The sequence below is a fragment of the Lissotriton vulgaris genome, chromosome 10 (assembly GCF_964263255.1).
Source record: "Lissotriton vulgaris chromosome 10, aLisVul1.2, whole genome shotgun sequence".
Classification (NCBI taxonomy): Eukaryota; Metazoa; Chordata; class Amphibia; order Caudata; family Salamandridae; genus Lissotriton; species Lissotriton vulgaris.
In genome coordinates, this window is record NC_141698.1 from 748,849,303 (window position 1) to 748,866,559 (window position 17,257).

The 17,257-nt window shown below is 48.9% G+C and overlaps 1 protein-coding gene across 4 annotated transcripts in view; it reads right to left on the bottom strand.

Moving 5' to 3' along the window:
• Positions 1-17,257, bottom strand: part of ACBD5 (acyl-CoA binding domain containing 5) — a 308,366-nt gene that overhangs the window by 11,999 nt on the left and 279,110 nt on the right. For all 4 annotated transcript variants that reach the window (XM_086941614.1, XM_086941613.1, XM_086941615.1 and 1 more), the window contains one exon: positions 13,118-13,227. In XM_086941614.1, the coding sequence (XP_086797740.1) occupies positions 13,118-13,227 (110 nt within the window). The remainder of the gene's footprint in view (positions 1-13,117; positions 13,228-17,257) is intronic.

Sequence of the window (17,257 nt, forward strand, 5' to 3'; positions counted from 1 at the left end):
GAGCGCCTCTTCTTCGGCGACAAACGCTTTTGCCTCAACGGTGATCTCCTACGCCTCGACGGCGACCTTCTGCGCCTCGACGGCGATCGTCGGCGCCTCGACGGCGACCGTCTGCGCCTCGACGGCGATCTGTGCCTCGACGGCGATCTGTGCCTCGACGGCGATCTGTGCCTCGACGGCGATCTGTGCCTCGACGGCGATCTGTGCCTCAACGGCGATCTGTGCCTCGACGGCGATCTGTGCCTCGACCCCGTGCTTCGACGTCGACCCGTGCTTCGACGTCGACCCGTGCTTTGACGGCGACTTGTGCCTCGACGGTGACCCGTGCCTCGACGGCGACCTTGACGACGAGGACTCCCTCGACGCCGAACGCCTCCTCTTCGCCGACGGCGAACGGCGGTGTCGCCTCGACGGCGAGCGTCGACGCCTGGCCTGTCGACGTCGAAAGCTCTACGTCGACGAGGACGACGAAGAGACAGTCACCGGGACTTAGATGGTCTAGTAACATCCCTCGACGCCGAGCGTCGATGTCGTTTAGTCTCCGACGATGGGGAGCAGACTGTAGTCATTCCTCTCGACGCCGTAGTGGGCGCAAAAGACCCAGGCGAGAATGGTGACGTTTGCTGGCCTTCCTGCCCCTGGGGAGCCCCCCAGAGGCCTCAGCATGGGCAGAAGAAGCCCCTCCAGACCCACCTTGTGCCTTCAATCTTCTTTCCTCGAGGCCCTGAAGTCTGCGGAAAAAGAACTGAAAGTAAAAGGGAGCTGCAGTGCATTCTGGGATACTGTGAAGTTCTGGAAAGTTCTCTTAAAGGCACAGTATCCTGTTTTGAGCCACATAATGGCAGCCTATGGGGCTTGTCTGTCCATGTCTTCCTCTCTATCATTCTAGAGGATTTTTGCTGAAGGCAAGGGAAATCTGGACAGACTTTGCTGTTTGTGGATTTTTGGTGGAATTTCTAGTTGAAGTACTGGACAGTGTAGCCTGTTTATAGGCTGCATTATATGTCTTTAAATTCTCTCTTAAGTGTCTGTGCAGTTCTGCATTTTTTCGACACTTTAAGAGATTATTTTTGATTGCTCCGGGGTCCACGCACATGGGCGGGACTATTCACTAGATTATGACTATAACAGAGATCCCCTACTACAGAAACGGATTTCTCAAATCGGAGGCCCATGATTGGGCATCACACCTGTCCCCCAAGCCGGAAACACTACACATACACAGTGTCAATGTATGTTGCTTATAGCATTATTTAAAGAACCCGGAGTACTCAATGCCAGTTCTTTTGAGGGAATTGACCCCCATTCTGGGAGTTTTTGGAAAAGTCAAAGTTATTGCCATTGGGGGTCTGAAGGGACTAAATGTAAATAATTGCCTGAAGTGGGTCAAGGATGGAAATTAAACGGTTCTGTTATTCTGGCATTGTGACGGCACACAAAGAGTTAAGATGGCTTATAGGGTTAGTGGGCTTATAGGGTTAGTGACAGTTAAACGTATACTTTCTCTTTCAGTTATGGTCACGGTTTCACATGGCTATTTCTAACATGTTTTGTGCATGTATTGCAAAGCTCCCTAGCAGCTATTCAAGGAATTACACCAACTCCTGATTCTGTTGGTCCGAGGAGGGAAGCACAGCAGACGGAAGCTCTGTACTTTTTTTTTTATTTAAACAAACTTTATTGTCAAATTGCACAGTAGGCGCAGGGCTCTGAACCCAAGAGACCACGGCCGAATCCAGTAATACATTTGCAAGACAGCGATTGACTTTTTTATAGAACAATGCAACCAAAATATTTGACATTGAGCATCATGTAAGATATCGGCCCCGCTCACCCCAACTTTGAAGCTCAGTACTTTTAAAGTTTGTTGGGGGCATGGCGGCTTGGGGCTGCCAGACACATAAGAGTGTTACATGATGGCACAACTGAAACACACAGTTAAATGGTTAGACAAGGAGGATACATGAGAGAAGTGTTTGGCAAAAGGGACATATGGTCAAGACTTTCTTCAAGATATCCCTATTATTAGGAATAATACTCCAACTTGGTGCCTGCAAATTATCAGACGGGTGATATGGACATGGAAGAGAGTGGTCAAAGTAGTTATGAAACTGCCCCCTGTGTGCTAGCAATGCAACATGCAAGTGTGAGCACAATGGTTGTTCGGATAGATTGTGCAGGACTTCTACAGCAAACTGGAGGGAACAATGCTGTGAAGCAATTGGAGATCTCTACATCTCCACCCTAGAGGTAAATGTGTTATGTTTGCTGAAGAACAGAAGTGTTTTGGTCTAAGAGTGAGGCAGTTTTTACGGTATGTGCGCACTGCAAAGACTGGGAAGTAAGGAAGACATTTCCTGAGGCCCCAGAAGTTAGGCAAACTATGGCAATGATGCTCAGTTGTGTGCATACGGGGAGACTGATGGCTACTATCTTTCGGGTACTTTAGCAAGATAGATGGGGGTAGAGCAAGCATAGCCAATAATACATGGATTCCATACTGCCAAAACCAATCGTAGGCAAGAAATTGTATAAATCTCGTATGCAGATGGAAAAGTTATCAAGACCAATTTAATTATTTATATAGCACAGAATCTTCTTAACCGCACTACACCTTAATAGGATTTACCCTAAGCACCTACTCCTCTGTCCAAGATGTGAAGGGTCTAATGCAAACTTGCACACAGTGGTATGAAACTGCATGCACACATAGGCCTTTTGGTCAGAGGTGAAAGATTACAACAACAACTAGAGAATACCCAAACTGAAGCTGAACCAGTGTGTAAGAAAGAAGATTGTTATTTTGGGAGGAGGGTGGCAAACTTCAAGGAGTAATAAAACTACTTGTCAGGATGAACTCTAACGTCACTAAATTAACATGAGCTCAACCTTCTGGTAGCTATGGTAGCGAGCAGACAGTGTGTAACATATTTATGCAGTACAAAAACGGTAATAAAGTCAAAATACCAACCAATAAAAATCCCAAACCGAATTAGAAAAAAAGAGTATATTTTTGAGCAAAATGAACCAAAACAGCCCAAATCAAATTAGGGGACCCCGAGAAAAGCAATGGATCCCACGGTTGAATACACCAAGTAGAATGCCCTTGGTCAAGGATTTTACTTTATGACTTAGTCTGCAACATCGAAGTCAATCTTTCAGTGGGGCAAGGCAGCAGGCTGTATCCAGTAAGGTTCCATCGAAGTCTGATAGGAGTTGAGCGAGGTCCCGTTGGTTTTGGCTGGAGAAATTCTAAGGGAAAAAGTTCAATTTCCGTGCCTTGAGAAGTCGTCACATAGCCTAGATACTTAAGGCACCTTTGCCAGGCCCAGCCCAGATTTCTTCTTTAGGACTTAGTCTCCTTTTTGGCACTCAGGCTCCTCCAGTGGGCAAGGTGGAATGCTGTATCTAAACGTGAATCCACGAGGCCAGATACCTTCTTACCAAGATCCCGCTAAAGCAGATTTGTTGCTCTGGAGAAGCTCCAAGATGAAGAAAGCAGTTTCTTGAGGCCAGAGACATTGCACCTTCACCAGACTGACTATAGAGGTTGGTCCGTGTCCTACTGGGGTCTGGAAATCCAAAAAATTGTCAAGTTCCAATTTTGCAGGTGTCAGTCACTTATTTCCTCAGCTTTTCAACTACGGCTCTCAGATTTCAGGGCAAGCTCTTGGGAATTTTGGGCTTGATCCCACAACCCTGTGCATGGTCCAAGGCAGGTCCATTTGGAACTGGGCAAAAAGTGTTTTTTCAAATGGGTGTGTCCAAGTAACCACCACAGGAGTCAGCCCACTGACCGTTGGAACCTACTTCTTTGTCCTCGGTAGAGAGGGAGCAGGTCCAGTCCTCCATGGCTCCTTTGAGGTCACAGCAAGCAGTGCCCAGTTCTGCACAGTTCTTCAGCAGTTTCAGAAACTGTTTTGAGGAGCAAGCTTCGGGGTGCTAAATGTTAGCTTGGCATCAGTTAGTGGGTGGGGATGAATCAGGGCCTCACCCTAACAAATTCCATAGGGCAAACCTACCCACATTTGCAGCAGTTCACCTATCCGTTACTGCAAGAAATCCTTCCTCCCTTGTTCTCAGCATTGTGCCTACACAGAGGGTTGGCCAGGGAGTGAACAGCCCGACGTCATCTGTAGTCACTTATAACTGGTTCTGGCAAGAACTTCTCTCCCACAGGGTTTGAGACCAACTGACCTGGGAGAAGGTGGCTGCCTTCTCCAGGTCTCGCATTACATTTACTTGTGAAAGGGCAGGCCCCTCTACACCTTAACCCCTTCGATGCTCATGAGGAGCTCAGCTCACCATGAGGCACAGTGGAGCTGTGCTGGTGACGAGCTGAGCTCGTCATGAACAATGGGATTTCCAACAATTCAGCACCGGAGGAAAATCTCTCTAGCAGCAATGGTGTTATTAAAGCACCTGGGCCCACCCTACTGTCCTTCCTGCAAGGGGAAGTAAACATCCCTATACCCCATCCAGGCCATTGTTCATGTCTTAATGCAGTGTAAAAACTATTTCAAGACTAGGCACTGGCTGGGCAGCTGCTGGAAAGTGAATACAAATTTGCCTCGGTTAGACCTGACCTCTCTCCAGGGTCACCCCCAAACGTTTTGCCTTTACACCTCCTGCTTTCTGAACCAATTTTTGTTGGCTTTTAGGACTTTGCCACTTTACCACTGCTGGCATGTGCTTGCGCTCTCTTCTTTAAACATGGTAAAATTGACTTCCACCCAGTTGGCACACATACTTTACTTGTACGTCCGTAGTACATCAGTCCTAAAGGTACCCAGTGTAAATTAAATGCTATAAGGGGCCTGCAACACTCCTTGTGCCACCCACTTACATAGCCCTTATAAACATGCCTCAGTTCTGCCATTACACCCTGTATGAGCACTTTTAAACTGCCATTTTCCCCTGGCAAAATATACTTTTTGCTGGGTCTAAATCTTTTTTTTAACACATAAAAGTCAACCACCTGGTAGACCTTAAACAACTCAAAGGGCAGGGTGCACTGAATTTTAAAAGTTCAACATGTACTTTTAATTTTACATATCCTAGGAGTGAAAAATTCTCAAATTCGTTTTTCACTACCGCAAGTCTTATCTCTCCCATAGGATAACATTGGGTTACCGTATTACATTCAATACGTGATAGTCTTTGATTGGGAGTAGGTAGGAATGTAGAGTTTGGTCTCTAAAGAATTGTAAATTGCAATCTAAAACTCTCTTTAATGGTAAACTCGGATTTTAAGTCAAAATTCTGAAAATGCCACTTTTTATTTGACATTTACTTCTCCTAACCAGTTGGTGCATGTAGCCTGTTTCCTAGGTCACATGACTGAGTGTAGTTGGCAGTTGGCCTTTGTGTATTCCTCCCAGACAGTATCGCAAAGGAGGACCTGGGTGTTTGCAGGATGATCCATCTCAGACTTGACAGTGATCACATACCACACTTGCACTTCAAAGGCACTGCCTCAACTCACACACAAAGGACTTCACACTAGAATGTTGTGTCCCCCAGACAGACTGGTACCATGGTATGGAGGCAGGTAATTCTAGCACCTTTGTAGGGGGAAAATCCAGAAGCTTCTCCTACTTCAAAGTGAGCACAGAGTATAAAAAGGGGACCCTCAGACCCACTCTTCAGTACACTCCTGGGACTGTGGATCCTACAGGAGAACTGCTGCTTGAGGCCTTCCCTTCTTGCTGAGAAGGAAGACTGGACCTTGCAACCTTCATCCCAGGCTGAAGTGGCTCCAAGGGTCAGCTGGTTGCCCCTCTGTTCTGAGCTATGGGGATACAACAAGCTCCAGAGGAATCCCTGCAACTGCCTAGCTGTCCTGCTGAACAGGACCTGCCGGAGCTCTGTTGGTATCTACTGGAGTGTGTTACTGATCTGCAGGAGGTGCCTCGCAGATCTTGGACCCTTGGTGTGGCATCAGTTGAACTCCTCCAGGAAGCAAAGTGGAAATCCTGAAGTTTTGGGCTCCTTGCAACACCAAACGGGCTTGTAAACTTCAAGAACTAGCCACTCGTGCCAACCACCAATGCAAAGTTCCAGTGAACCAGATTCCTCGCGCTACATTGACCACCAGCAACATAAGATCTGCACTGCCATCATGGTGACTGCCAATGTGAACCCCCAGTGACTACCATCCACAACGCTCTCCCTCCTCCTCGCAACCTCCTGCACCGCAAACGCAAGTCTTCACGCTGGGCATTTGAAGGTATCCTTTTCAGCTGGACTAACCTATTCCATGTACCTGGCCCACACACTATCACTGTGGGCCTAAACTTGTGACTTTCAACCTGTCTCACACGACCAGATAACCATGAGTGAAGCTTTGTGCTTTTAGGCACTATACTTAACTGAAATCTTTGAAATTGCATAGCTTCCATTCCATTAATTGGAATTTTGTTGTTTTGGTGTAAAATAAAGAATTAAACTTTACTCTATTTTTTTAAATTGGTGTGGGATTTTTCTTGTGTTGTACTTTATTACTGTCTGTGTGCTGCATAAATACTTTAAAAAACACAGTTGATGGACAGAATGTAGAACAATGTCATACATTCACCCCAGTACAAGGATTTGGGCCTAAATCCATCGTTTTTTTGCACTCCACACCACCCTGGGTTAGACACTGGCTATATGCAAATCAGCTCTGACCCTGTGCCTCATGGGAACAGTCCAGTCCGAACTACCAAGCCATGTCTTTCCCAGACCGGAATCAAGCATCCAAGGACCGGTTTCTGGCTATCAGCCTTCATCAGCCTGGATAGCTTGACTCCAGTGGTGTGGAGAGCCTGGGACTCACGTCTGAGTATACCCAGCACACTCGTGGTGAAAATTGCAAAAAACACAGTTGATGGACAGAATGTAGAACAATGTCATACATTCACCCCAGTACAAGGATCTGGGCCTCAACTGTGTTTTTTGCAATTTTCACCCCGAGTGTGCTGGGTATACTCAGACGTGAGTCCCAGGCTCTCCACACCACTGGAGTCAAGCTATCCAGGCTGATGAAGGCTGATAGCCAGAAACCGGTCCTTGGATGCTTGATTCCGGTCTGAGAAAGACATGGCTTGGTAGTTCGGACTGAACTGTTCTCATGAGGCACAGGGTCAGAGCTGATTTGCATATAGCCAGTGTCTAACCCAGGATGGTGTGGAGTGCAAAAAAACAATGGATTTAGGCCCAGATCCTTGTACTGGGGTGAATGTATGACATTGTTCTACATTCTGTCCATCAACTGTGTTTTTTGCATAAATACTTTATACATTGCCTCTAAGTTAAGTCTGACTGCTTTTGTGCAGAACTACCAGAGGGTTAAGCACAGGTTAGTTTAGTACCTTAAGTGGTTCACACTGACAAAGATTGTGGTTGTTGCTTGAAAAGGGCTCACCTTCCTTCAACCCAATTTCCCACAGCCTCGAAGAGCTTCAAGCCAGGTAACTTTCCCTAAACATTTACATTGCTTTTTCCATTTACAAAGTTTAATCCATCAGTGCAGGCCGCCTTCTCCCGGGGCATGAGAAATATTTCTCAGTGGATGAGGAGTAACTTTCTTCAGTGCAATGTGGGGAAGACGGAAATCATGCTCTTCGGAGAAGCTCAACTACTGTGGACACCCGATTGGTGGAACCCAGACCTAGGCACTCCCCCGTTCCAAAAACCTGTGTAAAAAACGTAGGTGTCCGCGTTGAGCAGACCCTCACTATGAAGGCGCATGCTGCCATGACAGCAGTCTCCTGTTTTCATGTGCTGGGTCTTCTGTGTCGTATCCTCCCTCTGCTCCCTGACTCATCTAGGAAGATGTGAACCCATGCGCTTATTTTAAGCCGCCTGGATTACTGCAATAGTGTTCTGCTGTCTGCCAACGAGACCGCCCTTGATAGACTTCAGGTTGTCCAGAATACGGCGGCACGTCTGATTCCGAACGCTTCCCCAAGGACAGCCTCTCGGCCTCTGCTTCATCAGCTCCACTGGCTCCCGATACGGAGGCGAGTACAGTTTAAAGTCAACTGCACCATTCACAATGCCTTGGCCAATTCTGCCCTAGTTATCTTGCGGATAAATTTATCTCCTACACTCCTCGGCGTTCTCTCCGCTCAGAATCCAAGCATCTCCTCGCAGTGCCTAGAATTAAACGAGCAAGGCAGGGTGGGAAGGCCCTATCTTATCTGGGTCCCCACCACTGGAACAAGCTCCCTGTGCAACTAAGACAGTGCACGGAACATCTTCAATTCAGGAAACCGCTTAAAACCCATCTCTTCACCTCTGATCTCTAGCTGACAGTCTTCCCTCACGCAGCCCGTTCTTGAGCACAGAGATACCCCTTCGGGGGTCGATTCTGGCACTTTAGAAATAAATAAATAAATTAAACTTCACCAATGAATTGGACTTTTAATAAATATGGAAAATAGCCTTCAAATTACTTTTGTATCAGTTTCATTTAAAATGTCAAAGATTGAGGGCGTCAAGATAGCGGTGGCACTCTGAGAGTGCTTCTGGACCCCCTCCGTCATCCGGCGCTAACAGCCTACCTCTATATCATCTGCCTGCCGAGCGTGGATCCCTGTGCTGTCCTACGGTGTCCTTTGGGGGCCGCTATGGAGCTCCCTTCCTCCTGTTCTGCTCCTTTGTGCCAGAGGCCCGACTTCACTAAAATGGCAGCCCAAGGTAGCGCGGGCTGGAGACCGGGCGCTTGTCTCCCTGGGGTCCTGGGCCCTCCCCCCACCCCCGCGGCTGGGTGCCGGGGCGGTAGATCGGAGGGGCCGTTGGCCGTCCCTGTGACTTGGACTGCTCAAGAGAGCTTGGGGCCGGTGTGAAGGGACGTCGCCTGCGATCCCCGAGGCCCGGGCTGCACACGAGGGGCCGCTGGGCCGCGGGCCCATCCTGGAGCGGCGAACCGGGTCTGAGGCGTGGAGGCGGCGGCAGCTGGCCCGGCGGAGGAGGCAGAGAAACTGTGTGTGCTGCAGGCAAGGTGGAAGTCCGGACCTGCGAGAGGGACGCCACTGCGGTGAGGAGTTCCCGGGGGTGAGGGTCGGCCGGGCCCACGCTTTCCACCTCAGGGCTTTGGACTTTTGTTAGCCGCGCCGGTGCACCCCCCGTGAGGCGATCTCTCGGCCCGCTGGCCCTGACGTTGTCTGCCTGAACCCCGGGACCCCCCTGTGGAGGACTGTGGCCCATTGGGGGGCCTGTGGGCGGCGGCCCTGTGGCTCCTCATCCCCCTGAATGGAGGTACTATCGACCCCCACCTGATATCTGTGCGGGGCCGGCGGCCTGGGGGGGCAGCGGCTGGCTTTCCGGAGTAGTCGGGGGCAGTGAAAGTTGCCGGCTCTCCGGAGTAGTGGGGGGCAGTGAAAGTTGCCGGCGTGGGGTCGAGCTGCACCGGGGTGAGGCTGTACCTCCAGGGACTGGGCCCGCTGGCTGGAGGTGCCACAACAGCGGGGAGGGGGGGCGAGACTGGGCCCGCATGATCTACCCTGGAGCCTGGGCCCCGCGCTGATTCCGCCGCTGGAACAAATGGGATTGCGGCCTTCCCTTCCGCCGCCTGGTCCAGGCTCAATACAACAGCCCTAGAGCCGTGTACTCGTCAGCGGTGCGATTTCTGAACCATTCCCAATCCAGAGAGGCACCCGCCAGGGCTGCCCCCTCTCACCACTCCTATTCTCACTGGCGATGGAGCCCCTGGCGGCGCTAATCCGACAATATTCCCTTATCCAGGGATGGGTATGGGATCAGAGCCAGGTGGATAAAATTGCTCTATACGCAGATGATGTTCTGCTCTACTTGGCCGACCCAGAACATTCTGGCCCTAGATCTCTAGTGGCCCTTTCAGAGTTTGAACAGGTCTCGGGTCTTCGTCTCAAACCGACGAAGTCTACCTTAGTTCCTCTTCACCCCTCCCGGGCGTGCTCCGACTGGCAGGCGGTGATCCCCCTCCGGAGGCAATCATTCAAGTATCTGGGAGTGTGGGGGACCCTCCTGCCGGAGCTGGAGTGGGCCCTCAACGTTGCACCCCTGGTCACCTGGATGAAAACCGATTTTAGGAATTGGCAGTCCCTTCCCCTTAACCCGCTGGGCAGGAGTGCCCTTTTCAAAATGATGATCCTTCCCCGCTTTCTCTACATTCTGCAGAACACCTCAGTCCACCTCTCCAGCAGCTGGTTTAGGGAACTGGACGGCACACTCACTTAGTTTCTGTGGGGTGGTGGGCGATCGCAGATGTCCCTGTCCCATTGCCGGATTCCCCCCTTTTTGACGGTGGTATGGGAGTCACCAACCTCCATTTTTATTACTTAGCTACAAGACTCATTGTGATTCATGATTGGTTTGCGGGCGGCTGGTCCGCCCAGCTTACCGGGTAGAGCTTACTGCCCTAGACTTTACGCAGATTCAGGGCTTCCTATACGGCTCCCCAGTGCCACAAACCCTGCCCCCAATCACAAGGTCGGTGCTCATGGCCTGGCGCGCTGCCCTTCGCCTGGTGACCTGGGACCGGAAGCTGACTAGACAAACGCCCCTTTGGCATGGCACCTGGTTGAGAGAGGTCTCATCCCTGGAGGGTTTCCGCCGTTGGGATTTGGTGGGGATATCACAACTTGGTGACGTGTGGGTAGGGGACCACATGCGCTCTTTTTCTGACCTACAACACAGGCACGCTCTCCTATACTCCCAGTTCTACAAATATTTGCAACTACGTCACACCCTTCACATACACCTCCCAACACCCACCTCCCTCCCGGAATTTAGTCCCTAGAAGCTCAAGTCATGATGGGTAACCTGGGGAGAGGGGGTGTCCCGTATATACCGAGCTCTGGTAAATAACTGTCCCACATCCCTGGACCGGCTTAGAGAACGATGGGAGGAGTGGGTGGGTCCATTGGACGAAGCAGACTGGCGCGACGCCCTTATGACACCCAAAACCCTAACCACATCTTCAAAGCTACGCCTGGTCCAGCTTTACTATCTCCACACGGCATACCTCACCCCGGCCCGTCTCTTTCGAGCTGACATGAGAGCCTCCCTGGCCTGTGCGCGCTGTGCTGGTGCCCCAGCCAACTTCTATCACATGGTATGGCTAAGTCCGGCCCTAGATCCATTCTGGGGGGGGCTGGGGGGGGGGGGTGGGGGGGGGGGGGTGGGGGTGAGATCACACGAGCCTTCAGATGGGTGGTTTCCCACGACCCGAAGCACTTGCTACTGGAAGTGTTTGATGGCCTGGATGGCTCCCGGGCCGACAATCGCTTTCTGGGAACAGCATTGGCAGTGGCAAAGCGAGACATAGCGGCTAGATGGTCCCAGGCTGAGGCACCAGTACTGCAGAAGTGGAGGAGGGGTGTGGACTGGTGCGGGGTGCAGGAGGAATCCCTCTTTGAGGCTCAGGGATGCCCAGAGATGTTCAGCAAAGTGTGGGGCAAATGGTTTTGCCTGCTTCCATCTTGATGGGCCCTAACCCGTTATGTCAGTGTGTATTCAGAAGGGACTAATATGATTTGTGTTGTCATCAGGGAGGGACAGGGGTTTTTAACTGTGATGTGTGACTTGTTGCCAATGAAATTACCTGTAACAAAAACTTCAATAAAATTTGATTATCAAAAAAAAAATGTCACAGATTACATTTTATTATTTATTTTATTATCTTTACTTAGATGTTTTGTAAGATTCAGCTATAATCCAGCCAATTAAAATAAGTTTAGGGGCCTAGTCACTAGAGGAACATGCCTACTCAAATTCTGCACATTTCACTTTGAAATATCAGGCACCCTACCAAGAGGGTGAGAAGGTGTACTTCGGGGTGGCATATTAATATTGCAAGGTAGTGTTACCACCTGTCAAAAAGGGTTAGTTAGACAGGACAGTGTGGCAGGATTTAGAATGCTGCAGTCTGACTACACAGGGTAGCCTGAAGCCATGTTTTCTTTGTCACTGTAGTGAATGGCACAATCAGTGCAGCAGTACACAAAAGATATTTAACTTTCCATGACATGTGTATTTTTGCACTACATCCTGTGTCCTTATAAGAAACTTAAATATCCCAACTAAGCCAATGTTGACACGTTTAACAGAACAGAAACTTTACTCCTGGTTAGCAGGGGGTTTAATCCTGCAGGTGGTGCCTCTGAGTGCTTAATATATGTTAATGTAGGGAACCAGATGAAAGTTCTATCCGCAGTGGCATTACACACTGAGGGATTTGAACAGGTCTGCCCTGATCCTCCTTTTCCAGACCCTGCAACCCAGGTACGATAAATTTGTAGACCAGATTTTACACTTGCATAAGGCATCTGCTATTTTAGGACCTTATACAGGGTCACGCCTGAGACATACGATTGTACTTTGTATCTATGCTCCCACAGAAGAAAAAATAAAATCAATCATTCCCTCTAGTTCTGGTTAGAGATGGAAATATGGATAGGACCTCTGTCCATTGTTGGGAGCACCATCTTGGTATTGGCCCTCGGTATCAGTATCATTGCTAAGAAAATCTGTCAACCTGGAGCATGCCATTACAGTGCTCGACCACGGAGTATGATCTAAAACGACACTTGGTGATGCTGGAGCTAGGCATTCGCTTTAGCGGAACAGTCATGCTAGCTCATATAGGCTAGTGAGTAGCACCCGACACAGATACACAAAGACCATGGAAATGCTATGGGGTGCCCTATTTTACCTTATTGAGCTTGGCTCTACTTTAAACACCGAGCCTCCATAACATTTTCAAAGGCACGTGTTGCGTTTAGATTCATATTGAGCACCTGTCAATTCATGAGAAGTGCAGGCTACTGACACAGTTTACATGATCCCAAGGGCGTTATAAACTGAAATATGCCACACCTTAATTACATGACTCTTCAATATGCAGTGGCAAAGAGAAAGGCCATAAGCCCTCGAACCTAGAGTAACATCAGAGCAATATCAATCAACAATTTAATAGAAATAATGCAAAGGGGCAAAATTAGATTGCCCAGATAGGTTCAATAAAAGTACCTGTGAGGAAGAAACGTCCACGAAGGAAGTAAGAATGAGACACATTGGTGGAATACACATGCTTCACGGCCTATTATGGCAACATAATGAGATGTAGCTAAGAAGCAAAAAATATCCTTACCTTCTCCTTCTTTGAAGATACAGATGCACCAACCACTGTGCAATGAAAGGCCATGTAAAAGCAAACGCTAACATGCCCGGCGACATCTCAAAAGGCCACCAAGATGGTTTCTACACAGCAGAAAAAAATATTATGCATTGTTTTTGTTAACATTCATGTACAAACTCACAAATACTTTATCTGAGCTCAATGTGTACTAATAACTCAGGCAAGAAGTTCGACATCACAACTAATGAAATGAGCACCCAAGTCAAAATAGGACTTACATCCATTGTTCAGTCTAACGAAAATATTTTCTCAACATTCAAACAAGCTCTAAAAAAGACTGAAATGTTAAGGTAGCAAAGCATTCAACTTGGGGTGTTAGCACACTCTCTCTATCGAGGCAAATAGCAGTTTTAGGCATATGGAGCTCTCACAGCCTCATCTTCAGGAGATGGAATAACCTAAGGAAATGGTTTAAGGACTCAACTCTTACAGCATGGACAGGATCTAGTCCACCGGGGAAACTGCCAAAGTATGAGGTAATGCAAGGCGGGGCACCACCACCGTCATCTCACAATACAGTTGTGGATTTATTTTTAAAGTATCCAAAAAGCTCCAGCCTCGCCGGCTCCCACATTTGGAATAGCTGTAGTTATGGGGTGTGTAGGAAGCCGGTCCACAGGCCCTACATTCTTACCCGAGTAAACCAGCACAGTTCCAGAGGTCCCTAATGGGAAGCCAGGCCCAGACAAAACAGGTAGGGTTTTAAGGTACATCTGGCATCTACTCAAAATGCTAACATACAGACCTCACCAAGAGAGGGGGAGCCACAATGTAGAAGGAGAGGGAAAATACAAGCCAACGGTTTCGGCAACACAAAAGCAAAGAACCCAAAAGAATGTGCACAGCTGACGATTACCTCAGACAGAAAGAGAGGATACTTAAGCAGGCACTCTCAACATAAAGTCGCCTTACAGCATGGGGCAGCTACAGGCTGTCAGCACTGTTTCTCACAAACACCGTTCTTCAGTTACAGGCAATACAGGTTCATAGGATAGGGAGTCGCTCCTTAAAAGTAAACAAGGGAAAGTGGCAGAGGAGAAGACACAGGACTATCCAATATTTGTGTGGGTTCTAGTTTCAGATACATAATAATATATGTTTATACATCATAGTGTCTACAGAAGATGAGAACCTAATATTCAACCACAAACGCAGTTTAAGGGATATCCTTGGACATATTCTCATATGTCAACAGTGCTAATGTTCACTTACACTGTCTCTTCCCTATCATGCGCTGCTCTCCAGTTCTACATTTTTTCAAATGTCTTTAGACGACCTCTGCTTTCATACAACTATCTTTCAGTCAACATACGATAATGAAGGTTTACTTGGGATATTACTTTGGGGACCTTACACCCTCCATTTTCGAACAATGTCTCTCCTAGCCACCATTAGTCCCAGATCATTGAAAACCTTTAGATATTTCAGTGGTACATCTTCAATTCAGATGCCCAGTAGCACTGCTTTTGGATGGCAGTCAAATTTGTAGATCTTCATTTAGTCCAAGTAATTTATTTCCTTTTTCCAATATCCTGTAATTTAGGGCATTGCCAAATCATATGATAATAGTTACTGGATTTTCATTGTGCATTACTTGCCCTGACAATTTCCATCTGTATTCTAGTATAGAATATATATGAGATATTGCACATTTATATTAAAATATAACAGAAGAATCTAGTAACTACATAATAAAGCCAAATGCCAGTACTCCAGAATCTTTTTGAATGCATATTTATTGGAAGGCCACCATAATGCACTTCTGCCCAATTCGCTCTTGTTCAAACAGGAAGTCTGTAATTTTGTTAAACAAGTGCAGACATGTTAAACGTTTTAATAAACACTGAAGAGATGCTCTTGTTGATGCTCAGTAATGTGGTAGCAATGCCCAGCTCTATGCAGAATTACTTTAGTTCTTTGTGGCTGTATTCTTCCAGCTTTCCATCAGAAATTTTTTGGTTGTTCCACTCTCTTTTGTCGTCATGGTGGCTGTGTGTCGTGGGGTGAGTTGCTCTCTGTACGATTATGCGTCGGCTCGGATCGCGCCGCTGGCCACCAATGTTAGACGGGGACCCGGAGGGTCGGCCGAGTACAGGGGGAGAGGCCTCCGGTGAGGGCCCTCTCCGGTAATCGTACAGACAAGTAACTTCCCCCCCACAGATAGACACCCCACAAGGATAAGTTCTGCACACTTTTATGTATATCTTCAGGCAAGGTAAGTAGCGGTACAGCAGGACCAGGATACGAGGATCCCGTCAAATCTAGTCTCTTTGGGGAAAAAGGGGTAGCGGGACAGTCTGAGTACCGGTCCGGTACAGAAGCAGCAAACGGTAGAGCTCACAATCCTCGAGCCGGAAAGTTCGTACTGCGGGGCCGCGGCAGCGCCAGCAGGCCTTGTAGATGGTTCACGAAAGAGAAGGGCCGCGGCAGCGCCAGCAGGCTTCGAAGATGGTTCACGACGAGGAGGGCCGCGGCAGCGCCAGCAGGCCTTGTAGATGGTTCACGATGAGGAGAGCCGCGGCAGCGCCAGCAGGCCTTGTTGATGGTTCACGATGAGGAGAGCCGCGGCAGCGCCAGCAGGCCTTGAAGATGGTTCACGACCAGAAGCGCCAGCAGGCTTCGAAGATGGTTCACGACGAGGAGGGCCGCGGCAGCGCCAGCAGGCCTGGAAGATGGTTCACGACGAGGAGGGTCGCGGCAGCGCCAGCAGGCTTCGAAGATGGTTCACGACGAGGAGGGCCGCGGCAGCGCCAGCAGGCCTGGAAGATGGTTCACGACGAGGAGGGCCGCGGCAGCGCCAGCAGGCCTGGAAGATGGTTCACGACGAGGAGGGCCGCAGCAGCGCCAGCAGGCCTGGAAGATGGTTCACGAAGAGGAGCCGCGGCAGCGCCAGCAGGCCTCCAAGGATGAGTTTGTCTCGGTGTCTCTCGACTCCAGGATACAACTGCCTTCCAGCTCTGGAGCTGCCCCAGTTATACGTCTGGCGCCCTTTGATGTCCAGACCCTCGCACTTGGAGGTCGGGAGGTCCGGGATGAGGGAGTCCAGACACCCAGCAGGGGGGTGGAGCCAGCGCCCGGGGAGGCTGGGGGCGATCGACACCTGATGGAGGGGAGCCATCGACACTCCTTCTCCCATTGACCTGCCAAGTGGTCTTTTCACCCCCTGGGTGGATGGTGGTGCCTCGATGTCGGGGCCTGGTTGGGCCCGAGGCTGAGGTCGACCCGAGGCCACGAGGCCTAGTCGTGTAGTGTCCAAGATGGCGGCTGGGCCGGAGACCGGGGTTCTGGGAGGGCCCCGGGCCAGCCGATACAGTGGTGTTCAGGAGCCAAGGTTCCGTCTGGGAAGGGCTGGGTGTTGCCCCGGCGGGCTGCAAGGGTGGTTCTTGTCCAAGGAGCAGGAGGAGTAGGGGTCCGCGACCCGCCATGCGGGGAGGGGACGGGCCGGCCACGAGGCCTGTCCAACAATGTTTAGAAATTCTCTGATAATGATTGATTTATTGGTTAGAAAAACAACACCTTCACATAGATTAGCAAACATTTTCTCACTCATGAGAAGCTTAAAGGTGACCGGAGGTGTCTTGCCACCTCAAACCAAGAGAACAATGGGTGGATGTGCATTTATTAAGAAAATACATTAAAATTAAAACCCTGCATGAAAGGCAGTAGCTACTCCATTTTGTCTGGCAGACCTCACTACATTTTGATACCATTCCAATATTACAAACAATATTCTATGTGGACACTTTGATTGGACTGTCAACAAGCTTCAAATGATGAGACTGAAATCCATGTGCCAGGTCTATCCTATGATTCAGATAAGGTTTTTTAGAGCGGCATTAATGCAAATGCATGCCTAAAGGTTTTTCTATGTCATTCCACATTTTGTAAATTTCATTGCTTACACACATATTTTGAGAGTAACAGGCTTTCAGAGTAAGATATTTAAGTCGAATGTTAGGTGAGATGCTACATATTTTTCAGTTGAGGTCCAGTGAATAAAAGATGCGAGACTGAAGGGTAGAAAACAGTTTGTGTGCCAGTTTAACACTTCTCGGAATACACATATATAGGCCATACAATAATTATAAAACA